Source organism: Bos grunniens, chromosome 4 (genome assembly GCF_055505025.1).
Source record: "Bos grunniens cultivar Pamir isolate PY7600 chromosome 4, Bosgru_T2T1.0, whole genome shotgun sequence".
Lineage (NCBI taxonomy): Eukaryota > Metazoa > Chordata > Mammalia > Artiodactyla > Bovidae > Bos > Bos grunniens.
The window spans coordinates 22596333-22610586 of NC_141168.1; the positions used below are offsets into that span (position 1 = coordinate 22596333).

Here is a 14254-nt window from a genome sequence, read left to right on the forward strand (position 1 = left end):
ATCCAGGGATGGGCAGGTAGAGGCCAGGGAAATGTTTTCAGGCACATTATTTTATAGAAAAAATATTCAACATTTAATTTCTGAGGCATAGGACAGAAGAAAGAGGTTTAGACTGAAGCAAAGGGAGGTTAATAAAAACTAGATGACCTCCTCAATGGTAAGGTTACTTAAAGAGCAGACTATATAATCAAGAAGTTGTAGATTCTCTAATCCTGGAGATTTTTGCAGAATCAAGAAAGGAAGAAGGGACCCCTGAGGAAGCAAGGCAGTGAAAATAAGCCCTGGAGCCCCCTTCAAGTTCTCTGTACTCTATTTTTAAAAGCAACACCTCCTTAAAACACAGGGATAAAATACAAAAGAAAATCATTAGTGTTTCAATTGAATGCACTTTAACAATTTCTATGTAGGTCACATTTTGCTGAGAATTTTCTTAAAGTTAATTTCAGACTTTTTATTTAGTATTCTTACAAACAGCAGCTATTACAGAGGACAGATAGTCTGTGCCTTGACTACAAAGTTGAAACTCTGATCAATGACGGGAGGTACCTATAAATCTAGATCCTGAATGTCCAACACTAAATATGGTCCTGCTCAACTTCCTTGCACTGGAAGCATATTTGTTAAAAACAGATCCTGAACACAGAGATTCTAGGAGTGGGAGTGGGAGACTGAGCCGTAAGTAGGGGGATAGAGAGTTAGAAACCAAGGCGTATACACGGAGAGACTGAGAGACCCACGAGCGGAGGCCAAGTTAGGTCAATCCAAGTCTTCTTTAGGACGGCTTCACGAGCTCTTAGTAAAAATGCTCTTTCTGTCTGGGATCAAATAATCTTGGGGCTGCTGGTGGCCAAGAATGTTACTATATGAAAAGGTCTTCCCTGAGATGAAATAAAGGAATACAGCAAAAATAAAGAATGGGGGAGAGAGAGGGCGCAGGCGTGTAAACAGGTCTGTTATGTCCTGTTATCTTGTGAACCTCTGCGTTCAGCCACATCTGAAGCCTTTGATTTACTGGTTTTATAAATCAAAGAATTTTTTTGGTCCTTTAATTGGGCTGTGACTGTCACCAGGCTTCCCAGGTGGCTCAGTAGGAAAGAATCTGCCTGCAATGCAGAAGATGCAGGAAACATGGGTTTGATCCCTGGGTCGGGAAGATGCCCTGGAGGAGGGAATGGCAATCCACTCCAGTCTTCTTGCCTGGGAAATCCCACGGACAGAGGAGCCTGGTGGGCTACGGTCCATGGGGTCACAAAAAGTCAGACACGACTGAAGTAACTGAGCACTCAACACAAAGAATTTTAAGTAGAATACGTTGAAGGAAGACTGAGCAGGAGAGTACTGGGAGAAATGGAGCAGGAACAAAGGACTGTGGAGGGATGAAAAAGGAGCAGTGTCTTTGGTGCAGTTAGGATCTACATGAGATAAGGCGACTCTCCTAAGTGTAAGGAAAACAAAATAGTAGAAGAGACGGAAAACCCATCTTTGAAAAAAGGGTCAACTCTTATTCTCTGGGCACATGGCCAGCCATGCTCTGCCATTCTCCTCTACTTGACATATTTCATGTCTTTATATTGAACAGGAGGAGAATCCTGTTGTAGTATCTAAAGAGATTGTTTTTTACTATGAAAATAATTTTCTGCAAACTTTCTCCATGTACCTTAATTATAATAAGGCACAGTATTATCATCCAAAATAGTTGAACAGATGTGGACAAAAAATAAACTTCTATACTTCTTTTCTTGACTTTCCCCCACCTGAGTCTCTGGGAATGCTAGACAAAGGGCTGGCATTTTCCTCATGCTATCGAGTCTCCAGACTGGGCAATACTTTTGTTGAGGTAATCATGTGGTTCACTTTTCAAAAGAATATAAAGAGCTGTTCCTGATTCCCCTTCTAAAGTCACACTGACATGGAACAATCAAAGTAACCCATTATCAGAGAATCCCCTGCTTTGTTCAAATTATAAACAGCAATGGGCATCTCTGCTGGGAATTCGAAGACTAGACGAGTGTGGGTGAGCGAGGCATGTTGCTAACAGAACAAACCAGGCTTGCTTGATGCTTTGTTTTAACAAAGACAACATAACTAGTGATTACAGTTCACTCGGGTTTTGCGCTGATCGTCAAAATGCTGACAGTCACTTAAATCACTCACTGGGTGGAATAATCACCCTGAAAGGAACCGAGAGGGTACAACTTATATTATAAAATGGAATTGAGCATACGAGAGGTATTAACGGGCGTGGTACGAGAGATCTTTGTCAGAAAACCAGAGATGATAGAAGGCATGAATTAGACATCAACTGTACCAGGGACTCTTAGTGACATGAACACAACAGCGAAATGGTGCAATTACAGAGTTGAGCATAACTCTGAGAGCATGTCTTTCCCTTTTTGAGAATAGTTGAAGCCAGGTTAGCCTGAGTGGATCACTCGGTGGCTTGCTGTAGAGGCTGTGTGGAACCTATTTTGCCTTGTGGAACCCTTTTAGAATAGAAATCTGGACTGCTGTGCTGCCAAAGTAAGAGACTGCATTATTAAATATTAGACTTGGATGACCCACCAAACGAGAGGACTCCTTCCAGTTATCACTAACACACCAGCCCAAGCAGCCCTACGTTTCAAGAGTCAAAGGAAACTGGGATGGGAAGCATCGGGTTCCTCTTCAGAGCTGTTTATTTTGCAAGGAACAAAAGGGAAAGTCAGCTCCTCCCTGGTTTTTTTGTTGTTGTTGGTGGTGGAGTGAGGTGAGTCTGGGAGATAAAATGGCTAATTTCAACTACTACTCGTGACAGGTTCCCTGATCTGAAGGGATCATAAAGTTGAAAGCCTCTCAAGGGTATCCACTTAGGCAGAGTCTGCTCAGACTGATACTGCACCCAAGCTATCCATAGTAGATGAATATATTTCTAAGAGTAAACACGTACAATTTTATTATCAGCTAAAAGCAATATTTTCTATAATAAAAGTATAAAAATAAAAATATTATCAAAGAGCAGTATTTTAATGAGATTTCTAAAGCAGAATACCTAACATCAAAAGCCCCCTCCCTTCCATCCTTCTTTCTCACCCCCTGCTGACCCCCAGGACAGCTACACAACCTGCGGGAGATCATAAGTAGTGAGCATTCAAAAGTCTCCTAGACTCTGCCCTTGAGACTCGTGTTTCAGGAAATAATTTACTCTAGTTTATTTCATCCACATCTTCTCCCTCTTGGGTCTGGAAATCATGGTTCATCAAGTAATAATAACTTTTCAAGAGACAGTGATAAAAAATAACTGTCTTTGAAGTTCACAGTCCAAATAATATAAGCTTTTCCTTTAATAATCTTCTAACAGTTCAGTCTAATATTAACTTCAGAGCTGATTTAGTTTCTTTCATGTTCTTGCTGTTATTTTGCTATTTTCTATCCTGTTTTTTGTCCCTCCATTCATGCGTTCAAATCTGCCATCTCCTTTATTCCTTCTGCATTATCGTTTTTTCTTTGCCTTTATTTTAACTGTTTAACACTTCTTAACTAATGCTTTTAAAAAGTATTTATGTTATACTTAATGAATAAATTTTGTGTCCCAAAGTTTCGAAATTATTTTGAAATAACTGATCATTGCTCCTTGATAGAAAAACAGGTTTCCTATTTTCACTTCAGACCCTATGCCTTAATTCCCCTGAAATGTATAATGAGGTTATCTTTCAGCCATCTCTTATCTAGAATAACTGTTTTTCTCATTGTTTTCTAGCACCTTAAGCATTTCTATCAATATAATTGTCTTTTTAGATACTTTTCATTTTTTTTCTATCAATTAAAATGAAAACATCAACCAAATACACAACTTTGAGCTCCGAGACACAGTTTCTACCCTTGAGAAATCATAAGGAGGACAAAATATACTGCTTTCTGTTCTTGAGACATGGTGTTTCTATCTTACATGATTCTGGGTTTCTAAGGTTTAATGTCAAGCTATGCTAACATGGACCTTTTTTGACTTCCCATGCCCTAACACACAGAAGTCAAGATTTCTTCATTTCACAGAACCACAAAGTACCAGAGGCTCAGCACAAGAAGAATCCTTGCACGGATCTTCTGACAGTTTGGACATGTGCCCATACAGAGACGTGTAGACACTCTCTCATTTCAAATGAATGTACTCAGCCTAGTTTCTCAGCTGTCCCCACAAGATCCACCCCACCAATACTTACTCTGGGACGTAGAAAGACTGGAGAAAGCTGACTTTGTTCGGCCTGCTAACCATTCCAAGCTCTCGTGCATGTTGGCCAAGGCTTTGAGGTCGCTGACGTCACAGAGGATGTCTTGTGGAGGGATTAATTTATCACCCAGGTTCCCAATAAGAACTTCTGACTCCTTGCCAAATGCTGCCCTGCACAACAAATCAGAAGCACATTTTACTTACAGTCTGGAAAAGACAGAGGGGACAAGACTTTCTAATGCTTGTCTAGCAAAGATGGTTGTTATCATCACTATCTTATAGCATGCTGTTTTTCCTACATTCTGTTTTGTCAGAACATCATAATATACATATACTGGCATTATCATATGCATATACTTTCTCCTGTTGTAAGAGAAAGAGTTATTGGAAGAACGAAGACCCTGATGCTTGTACTCCAACCAGGGTGGGCCTGATTATACAGTGACAGTCCTTGAGGATGGCTTCAACACCTGCCCTTTTGTAGGTTTTCCTCTTGCCTCTTCTGCTATGAAAGCTGAATAATAGCTTAGGGTGTTAAGTATATACATGGTTTGAAGGTGATTATAATATATGAAACAGCCATATTAACTTGGCAGCTAGAAAATGTTTTAAGCTGTTCAAAAGCAAAGAGGGTCCAATCTCTTTAAGAAAGTAGATTATAGTTGAAATGGATGACAGGCCTTATTCATTGATTCATTTTGTGCTTGTTGCTCAGTCACTCAGTCGTGTCCGACTCTTTGCAGCCCCATGGACTGCAGCACGCCAGGCTTCCCTGTCCTTCAACATCTCCCAGAGCTCGCTCAAACTCATCTCCCTTGAGTCAGTGATGCCATCCAAGCATCTCATCCTCTGTCATCCTTTTGTCCTCCTGCCTTCAATCTTTCCCAGCATCAGGGTCTTTTCCAATGAGTTGGCTCTTTGCAGCAGGTGGTCCAAGTAATGGAGTTTCAGCTTCAGCATCTGTCCTTCCAATGAATATTCAGGGTTGATTTCCTTTAGGATTGACTAATTTGATCTCCTTGCTTTCCAAGGGACTCTCAAGAATCTTCTCCTTGTTCTAAAAAGGATTGGAGGCAAGGAAGCTATAAAACATCAAGGCATTCACTATTTGGATAGAGAAACCAGTACAAATCAGTGAGGGATCCTTTAACTGGCTGGAAAATATAATCAAGCGCATTTCCTATACAGTCCAGTGTCTTCAAAATGTTTCTGTGGTTTTCTTGTGGGGGGAGGGGATGGGTTGAAAAATCAAGTTACATGAGGTTAAAGAAGAATGACATTGGAAGTGACTCAGCCACTGTACAAAAGGAGGGATGGAGGCTCATACGGTTAAGTGTTTCAGCTGCATGATACATAAAAACTAACCCATATTTCTCTTTCTTTCAAAAACATGGCTGAAATGATACAAGATGACTGAAAATGTTATGGAAAAAAATTTCTTTTTGGAAAAGGTACACACAGGTAAATAGAGATGGTGAGAAGAACAGGTGTCTGGAGTTTTCTATAAGCCCCAAAGTGTTTAAAACTCACAATACCTTAAGTGAACAGAAGCAAGAGTATTACTTAAGAACAAACCAAAGTAAGTTTCAAGCAAGCAGTGATTATTAGCAGCTGACAATATGGTCAGAACCATGCTTAATTGACATACAGGCATGCAGTGCCCAGCACTAAAGGCGGACGCTCCCAGCACTAAAGGCGGACGCTCAACGTTGAAAGAAGTAACTGCTCTGAATTAAATGCTTATTAAATTGTTATTAAATGCTACCAAAGAGTGGCTCATGATAAGACTTCTTGTTTCAAAGGAGGGTAACTTTTTAAAATTAATTTATTTGTAATTGAAGGGTAATTGCTTTATAGTATTGTGTTGGTTTCTGCCAAACATCAACATGAATCAGTCACAGGTGTACCTATGTCCTCTCCCTAAAAGAGGGCTGTATTTTTTTAAGGAAAAGTCACAGTTGATTGAGTTGGGTAAGCAGTGGCTACGGAGGCAATAACACTGCTGTGGACAGAGCATGGGAACTTTGGGTAGGCACACAAAAGAAACGTCAGGGTCATGTAATAGGTCTTGATGGGACTCAGAAGTCTGAAGTTCTAATAAGTTTCAGTTTCCTTACCTGGGAGACACACTCTCTTTGAATAATAAGGGTTACAGCACAGGTTTCTAAGTCAGGCAAACCTGGGTCTGAGTCCTCAAACTGCCACTCACTTGCTGTGTGATGCTGCTTAACTGCCCTGAGCACTGTTAGCTAGGGCTAATAGTACTGCCCTCATACGAAATAATGTAAGAAGCTGATGAAGTGATTTAAAGATCTTCACTGGGAAATTTTCCATTATTACAAAGTAGAGCAAAGCATATATATAATCACCTCCCCTGTAGCCATTGCTCAGCTTTAATTACTAGCAACCCATGGTGGTTCCTGGTGGCTCTGATGGTAAAGTATCTGCCAGCAATGCAGGAGACACCAGTTGGATTCCTGGGTTGGGAAGACCCCCTGGAGAAGGGAATGGCTGCCCACTCTAGTATTCTTGCTGGAGAATCCCATGGACAGAGGAGCCTGGCAGGCTACAGTCCATAGGATTGCAAAGAGTCGGACACGACTGAGTTACTAACACTCTCACTTTCACATGGTGAGTACTGTTTCATTTATTCAGATCTACTCTCCATCCCCCTTGGAATATTTTGAAGCAAATCATTCAGGTAAAGTTAAATGCATAACACAGTGCATGGAACTGGATGAAAGCTAATAAGCTGTAGTCATTATTATTCTTAAGTCTGTTGAGATCACGGGTTTATTTACTGTCAACCCAGGGTATGCTGTGATGAATAAATTGAAATAGATGAGTGATCAGAAGTAAATAAATTAGATAGCAAGGGCTAGTTTTACAAATGGAACCTTGTAACATCATAGCAAATGTTGCCATGTCTCAGAGTCCAGACTTCTCAGAATCTTGAAGAGGTAAGTCACTGTGACAGAAACCACCAGCTGCCTACTAGACCGCCAGGCTGCCACACCTTCTCGGTCAAAGGATCTTGACTGCAGGAAGCAACGTCCCCAATGTAAAATCAAAACAAACCAAACCAAAACCCTGCTCACTTTCCCAGCCTCTCTTGTGGATGTGGCGGTCAATGAGACATAAATTGGGATCAGGAAATGGGCTTCTGAGAAAGTTCTTCCAAGCAGTCTTAATGGCAGGGATTTCTTTTGCCTCCCTCTTTCTGAGTGCAGCCGTGAAGAGTGAAGCTGCAGTAGCTCTTCTTCAAATAGCAGGTGACCTTGAGTATGAAAACCACCCTGGGAATAACAGAGCAAAGGCAGGAGGACACAGAGGCACCAATGACATCATTGAACTGCCATGCAGCCCCAGATGATACATTTCTGGGCTTCGTGTTATAATAGGAGAGAAAATGAAACCTTATTTGTCTAAGCCACTGCTATTGCAAGTTTCTGCTACTAGCAGTGAAATGTAATTTCAACTGACACAATTATCTAATTAGCATAAGTGATGTCATCTGCAGAAAACTTTCCCTGAATTTAGATATCCCTACAATCGAGTTACTGGGGAAGGCAAAACAGTATCTCCTCCATGATTTGAGCCCAGCAGACAGTCATAATATCTACCCCTTGGCTGTCACTCAGTCAAGCTGTAAATATTTAGTTTTCTCAATCCATCCTTCTACATCAACTCTCTCAGTCCCTTAATCATCTTTGATAGATATAACACACAAAAAAATGCCTCTGAGCTGGGTGGTTAAAAAGCAACAAGGGAGGCAAACTGGCTTTGAAAAAATAGGCTTGGAGCCATTTTTATGCATGTAGGTGTAACCCTGGGTGGAAAGTGACAATCAAGACAAATGTATTTATGTAGCAGTCTAATCTTCTTATCTGGGGATCTCTGGGTTTAGGGCATGTCTGCTGCGCACTGCCAGCACTCGACACCTATCCCATTCCCCTTTGGCTCACAGATTTGCTTAACTCCCTCCGACGGGAAAGCAATAGACGGAGAAAAATACAAACTGCCTCGTGTTGAATACATAGTAGACATCTCATTTGACAGGAATCCATAATCACCCCCTAACAACCTGGAGAGAGCACCACAACCATGACATGGAGAATAAATGATTGACAGCTAGAGCCATTTCGCACGAAAAATCATACCTTCGAGGATTCGTGTGTGTCCAAGAGTCTGGTGGACGGTTTTTACGTGTTACAATAACCTTAAGGGGATGGCTCTAGCTGCTCAACTACAGATTTTTTTTCCTATACCCTCTAATTTATTAAATAAATTACGGCATATCCACACTATGGAAAACTATGCAATCATTAGAAATTATCAAAAAAAAAAGTTATTAATACATGGTACCACAGAAAAAAGCTTGATACTGCATACTTTTAGCCATAATATGCAAATGAGTAAAATAAACTGTTATAAAACTGTATGCATTGTATATATAAAAGGAACAGAATTATGTATCTATGTGAACCGAAATAAGATTGGATATGTATCAGTCAAAATGTTGCATGACTCGATTATGCTGTGTGCTTCTCTGTATTTTCTATACTTTCTCCAAAGGACACATTTACTTTATAATTAAGAACGAAAAACTGAAAACCCTACAAGTGAGAAAAACCTTTCAAACGGATGCACCAAGCATTTTAGCCTGGAAAATTAGAGTATTTGGGTACTGCAGTTATTTGAGCCAAAGTGAAGGCAAGTTTGGTTGGTCTCAAGTCTGGTTTGGACCGTGGCTCCAGGCCTGCTCAGCCTGCAGTCAGTAGGGATCCTTTCCACACTGTAGGTGGGAATGTAATTTGGTGCAGCCACTGTGGAGAACAGTTTGCAGGTTCCTTAAAAAAAAAAATAGACATATCATATGATCTAATAATCCCACACCTGGGAACATATCCAGACAAAACTCTATTTGTGTATTCGAAAAGGTACACGCACCCCAATGTTCTTAGCGGTAGAATTTACAATAGCCAAGACATGGCAACAACCTAAGTGTCCACCAACCGCGGAATGGATGAGGAAGATGTGGCGTGTATATCTATATATGAATCTTACTCAGCCATAAAAAAGTAAAATACAGCCAATTGCAGCAACATGGATGGCTCTAGAGATTATCATACTGAGTAAGTCAGAAAGACAAACATCATAAAGTATCACTTATAAAAGTAATACAAATGAACTTATTTACATAACAGAGAGACACACAGACATAGAAAATAAATTTATGGTTACCAAAAGGGAAAGGGGGTGGGGATAAATCAGGAATTTGGGATTAGCAGATACACACTACTGTATATAAAATAGATAAAGAAGGACCTCCTGAATAGTATAGGGAACTACATTCAGTATCTTGAAATAACCTATGATGGAAAAGAATCTAAGAATCATCTGTATCTATACCTGAATCACTTTGCTGTACACCTGAAACATTGTACATCAACTATACTTCAATTTTTAAAAATATGTTTAAAAAAAAAAAGATGGTGGTCAGCGTCTGCCTCAGAGGTCTCACTGTCAGGATGATTGCCTGCCAGCATCCGGGTCAGCAGTGTTTCCTCTTTCTAGATCTGAATTTTTATTTAGCCTTCATCTTCTTTTTATTATGAAAGCACATTATTTAACGAAGGTATTACATATGTTTGTGTGAAATGGGCAGCAGAGTAAATCATTACCTGGAGAAGATGAAGTAAGAAGTGTTCAGTTATGGCCCAAAGATTATCTGGCATACCCAGGAACAGACATCAGAACCCAGCACTCACTGGTTCAGTCACTGAACCCTATCTGAGAAGTCACTTTAATCATCAGTAGGCCAACGCACTCACAGAAGCCTAAGAAACTGAAGGAAGAGTGTTAAACCTGTTACGTTTTATTTTACCACACAATTGTAATCTTTAAAGAGCCTGAATCTGACAAGAATCCATTTAAGAGAATTTTGCCGAGAGTGTAAAACCTGTTTAACTCAATCTTACCACACAATCATAATCTTTCAAGAGATCTAGCTGACAAGAATTTGTTTAAGAGAAGTTTGCCAAAGATGCCGCAAACTGTCTCCATTTAGTCATTAAGTAATTGTTTTTTTTCCCTGAAATCTTAGGAAGGAAAAAAAAGAAAGTACACTTTCAGCAGACTAAATGGTGCTTATGAAGGAAATAGCACAAATAGTTTCAAAGCGATTTGCAGATCGAGGCTATAGTTGACCGCATATCATATATGCTCAGACCCTCTCCATTCTCCAAGTCTTCTGTTAGTACCACGCTTCCCTTTGCTGACTCTGCTGTAAGAATACTTCTCCCACAAACAGGAAACACTGCCCAAAGTCCCCTGTGATCCAGAAGACAGCAAGGGGAAGACACAGCCGGGCTCAGATGGAGAAGCAGGTCACCAGACTCCTTGTGTCCCGGAGGGGGCAGTGCTGTACCCACACGGAGCACGGAATTGCTCTCCTGAACTGAAGTGTTTCTAGCAGCACCATTATCAGGAGATTCACTCAAGCTCTTATTCGCAATCACGATATCCTATTCAACAATGTTTCTGGCCAAGAAACTTCTTGGGTGAAAATGGCTGATGCAAGATTCATCTACGGTCCAGTTGGGAGACAACTTTTACAAGGCTGGAGTACTTTGACCTAGAGACCAATATATAGTGCTGTTTTATTTTCCCCCAAGAAAATATGGATCTAGAAACCCAAGGGTTAGAAGTAGGAATGATCTCTCTTCTCATTATTAAAACCATGCATGGAGGTTCTGTTACTGCTCTCACAGCTTTGGGCTAAACTGGTCTCGAGGCACTCAGGAAGGAATGCTTCCACCAGAAAATACAACAATGACTAAATTACATGGGAAAGAGAGACTGTCATCTGGCTATTTCAGGTTTCTCACACTACTGAACAACAGGTGGAGAAAGGGGTCACTTTGATGCCTGGAAGGACTGATCTCAATTGCCAAGGGCAAATTTAGTTGCTTCTATGCAATAAAGGCAGAGGGCACTACATCAGATTCACTGGAACCCCTTTTAGTATTTCCAGGGCCATAGTACCAATAGCTCCTGGTGACTCAGATGGTAAAGAATCTGCCTGCAATGCAGGAGGTCCGGGTTTGATCCCTGGGTCAGGAAGATCCCCTGGAAAAGGAATGGCTACCCACTCCAGTATTCTTGCCTGGAGAATCCCATGGTGGTGGTATGCCCTTATATGAGAATTGTTAACCTTGTATTAGGCAGAAATACCAAGTTTTAACAGATACAGAAAAAAAGGGGTGAACCCTGAAAGCCCTAGGCTTGTCTTCCCTAAGACCCATTCCTCACTTTTGCTCTGCTCTATATCTGGAGTCAGGGGCTGACTCTCTGCAGGCTGTGTTCCAGGTTCTGACCACAGGGGACCCTGATGGGAAACTGAGGGCTAAAGGGAAAGGGGAATCCAGGGCTTTTCTGTTCTTTCCCTCCCCTCTGCCTCAAGTGATGTCTCCAGCAACAGACACATCTCCTTCTTGGTTTTAGCATCTACCATGCTCCAATTCCTTTGACTAATTTGTGTTCCAGTAAAAACCTCTTCCCCTTGGCCCTCCAGCTAAAGGGAGGCAGAGGCTTCTGTGAGAAGGGGCTCTATGGGTTCTCTTAATGTCCCCTGTTCGACACTCAGATCCTCATTCTCCTATGAAACCAATTCTCTCCATTTAAATCCAACTTGAAGGAATTTAAGGGAATGTCGTCGTTTAGTTGGTAAGTTACGTCTAACTCTTTTGCGACACCATGGACTGTAATCTGCCAGGCTCCTCTATCCATGGGATTTCCCAGGAAAGAACACTGGGGTGGGTTGTCATTTCCTTCTCCAGTGCATCTTCCCGACTCAGAGATCAAACTTGCATCTCCTGCACTGACAGGCAGATTCTCTACTACTGAACCACCAGGGAAGTCCAAGTTAAGGGAATTTGGTTGTTGTTCAGTAGCTCAGTCGTGTCCGACTCTTTGCAACCCCATGGACTGCAGCACGCCAGGCTTCCCTGTCCTTCACCATTTCCCTGAGTTTCCTCAAACTCATGTCCATTGAGTCAGTGATGCCATCCAACCATCTCATCCTCTGTTGTCCCCTTCTCCTCCAGCCTTCAATCTTTCCCAGCATTAGGGTCTTTTCTAATGAAAAGGGATTACTTGAAGGGATTTCTGTTTTCTGGGAAAGACCTTGACTTATACCAGACCTAGTAAGATGTCTGACCATATTCAAGGCAGTTGGAAGTTGATTAAATTCTTTGGCATGGGATTAATTAGTTCTGTTCTATAGGTAGAGAAACTGAGACATGTTAAGATAACCTGTAAAGATCACTTCACTATTATCTGTCAGAGCTTAAACTGATGAAGGCTATAAAAAGGTTAGGTCACCTACCTAAATTCCTAATAAAACCGAGTGATTCTTATGAGATGTGACAATGACACTTCCATCTATCACTCCTGCTTTTTACAACTGCTCAATCTTCAACACTTTCAAAACCTGTCTAATTTGTCAGTGTCAAAAATAATGGAGGTGGTAACCATTCTGAAGAGTTCTTTACTCAGGTCTTCAAAAACTGCCCTTCTAAAATGATCCTGGCTAAGCCCTCAAAAATAGGAAGGCATAAAACAGCTTAGTTTTCGATTATAGTATTTTTTTCTTCCTAGAGACTGCTAAAACTCATCACCAAGTCTGTCCTTCAATGGTTTTCATCAGAGATGATCATGTGAGTAGCTATTTTTCATATTTAATAAGTAATTGCTCCTCTTCAGAAAAGTGTCTCCTCTTTCAGTAAGCACAGTCAAGGATTTGTCATTTGCTTTCTTTGTTTACTGTCTGTCCATGATTTAGAAACTTGCAATACTCTTGATACACTTGCCAAATAAATATATATATGTGTGTGTGTGTGTGTGTGTGTGTGTGTGTGTACACGCACATACAAATACAAATTTTTTTGGTTACAGGGAAATTGGAGTTTCTGGGTTGCATACTCAAAGATGTCAGCCAAAGAAATTAACCATGACTATTATTAAGGTGTGTTGAGGGGGTGACCACCAGTTGATTCCCTTGTGCTTTTAAATCACCTTGTTCACTGGGACAAACATAGAACACTAGACTCAAGGAATCATGGTGCTTTAATACCGAGATGGATCTTGGAAAATAGTCTAAACCAGAAGCCATAATCCTGGCTAGACATTAAAAACTTAACTAGGGAAGCTTAAACAAAATACCTGATGCCAAATTTGACTTGTAGAAATTTTTATTTAATTGGTCACAGGTGGGGCTCGGTCATGGGCATTTTTTTTTTTTGATAAATTTTTTTTTAAAACTCAACATTCAAAAAACAAAGAACATGGCATCCAGTCCCGTCACTTCCTAGCAAATAGATGGAAAAACAATGGGAACAGTGACAGACTTCATTTTCTAGGGCTCTAAAATCACTGTGGATGGTGACTGTAGCCATGAAATTAAAAGATGCTGAAAGAGTAACTACGACAGAGCTAGACAGCATATTTAAAAGCAGAGACATCCCTTTGCTGACAAAGGTCCATCTAGTCAAAGTTATGGTTTTTCTAGTAGTCATGTATGGATGTGAGAGCTGGACAATAAAGAAGACTGAGTGCCAAAGAACTGATGCCTTTGAACTGTGGTGTTGGAGAAGACTCGAGAGTCCCTCGGACTGCAAGGAGATCAAACCAGTTAATCCTAAAGGAAATCAGTCCTGAATATTCATTGGAAGGACTGAGGCTGAAGCTGAAGGTCCAGTACTTCGGCCACCTGATGCATTGGAAAAGATCCTGATGCTGGGAAAAATTTAGGGCAGGAGGAAAAGGGGATGACACAGGATGAGATGGTTGGATGGTATCACTTAATGGACATGAATTTGAGGCAACTCCAGGAGATGGTGAAGGGAAGGAGATGGGAAGCCTGGCATGCTGCAGTCCATGGGGTCACAAAGAGTCAGACACAAGTGAATGACTGAACAACTGAAATAGAACTCACATACCACAAAATTTACTCACAGTATCAGACAATCATACAACTAGAACATTTTT

General features: G+C 40.9%; 1 protein-coding gene across 3 annotated transcripts in view; it reads right to left on the reverse strand.

Annotated features, from left to right (window-relative positions):
- The window catches only part of EXOC4 (exocyst complex component 4), an 802504-nt gene that overhangs the window by 116468 nt on the left and 671782 nt on the right, over positions 1-14254 (reverse strand). For all 3 annotated transcript variants that reach the window (XM_086395578.1, XM_086395579.1, XM_086395580.1), the window contains one exon: positions 4197-4375. In XM_086395578.1, coding sequence (XP_086251704.1) covers positions 4197-4375 — 179 coding nt within the window. The remainder of the gene's footprint in view (positions 1-4196; positions 4376-14254) is intronic.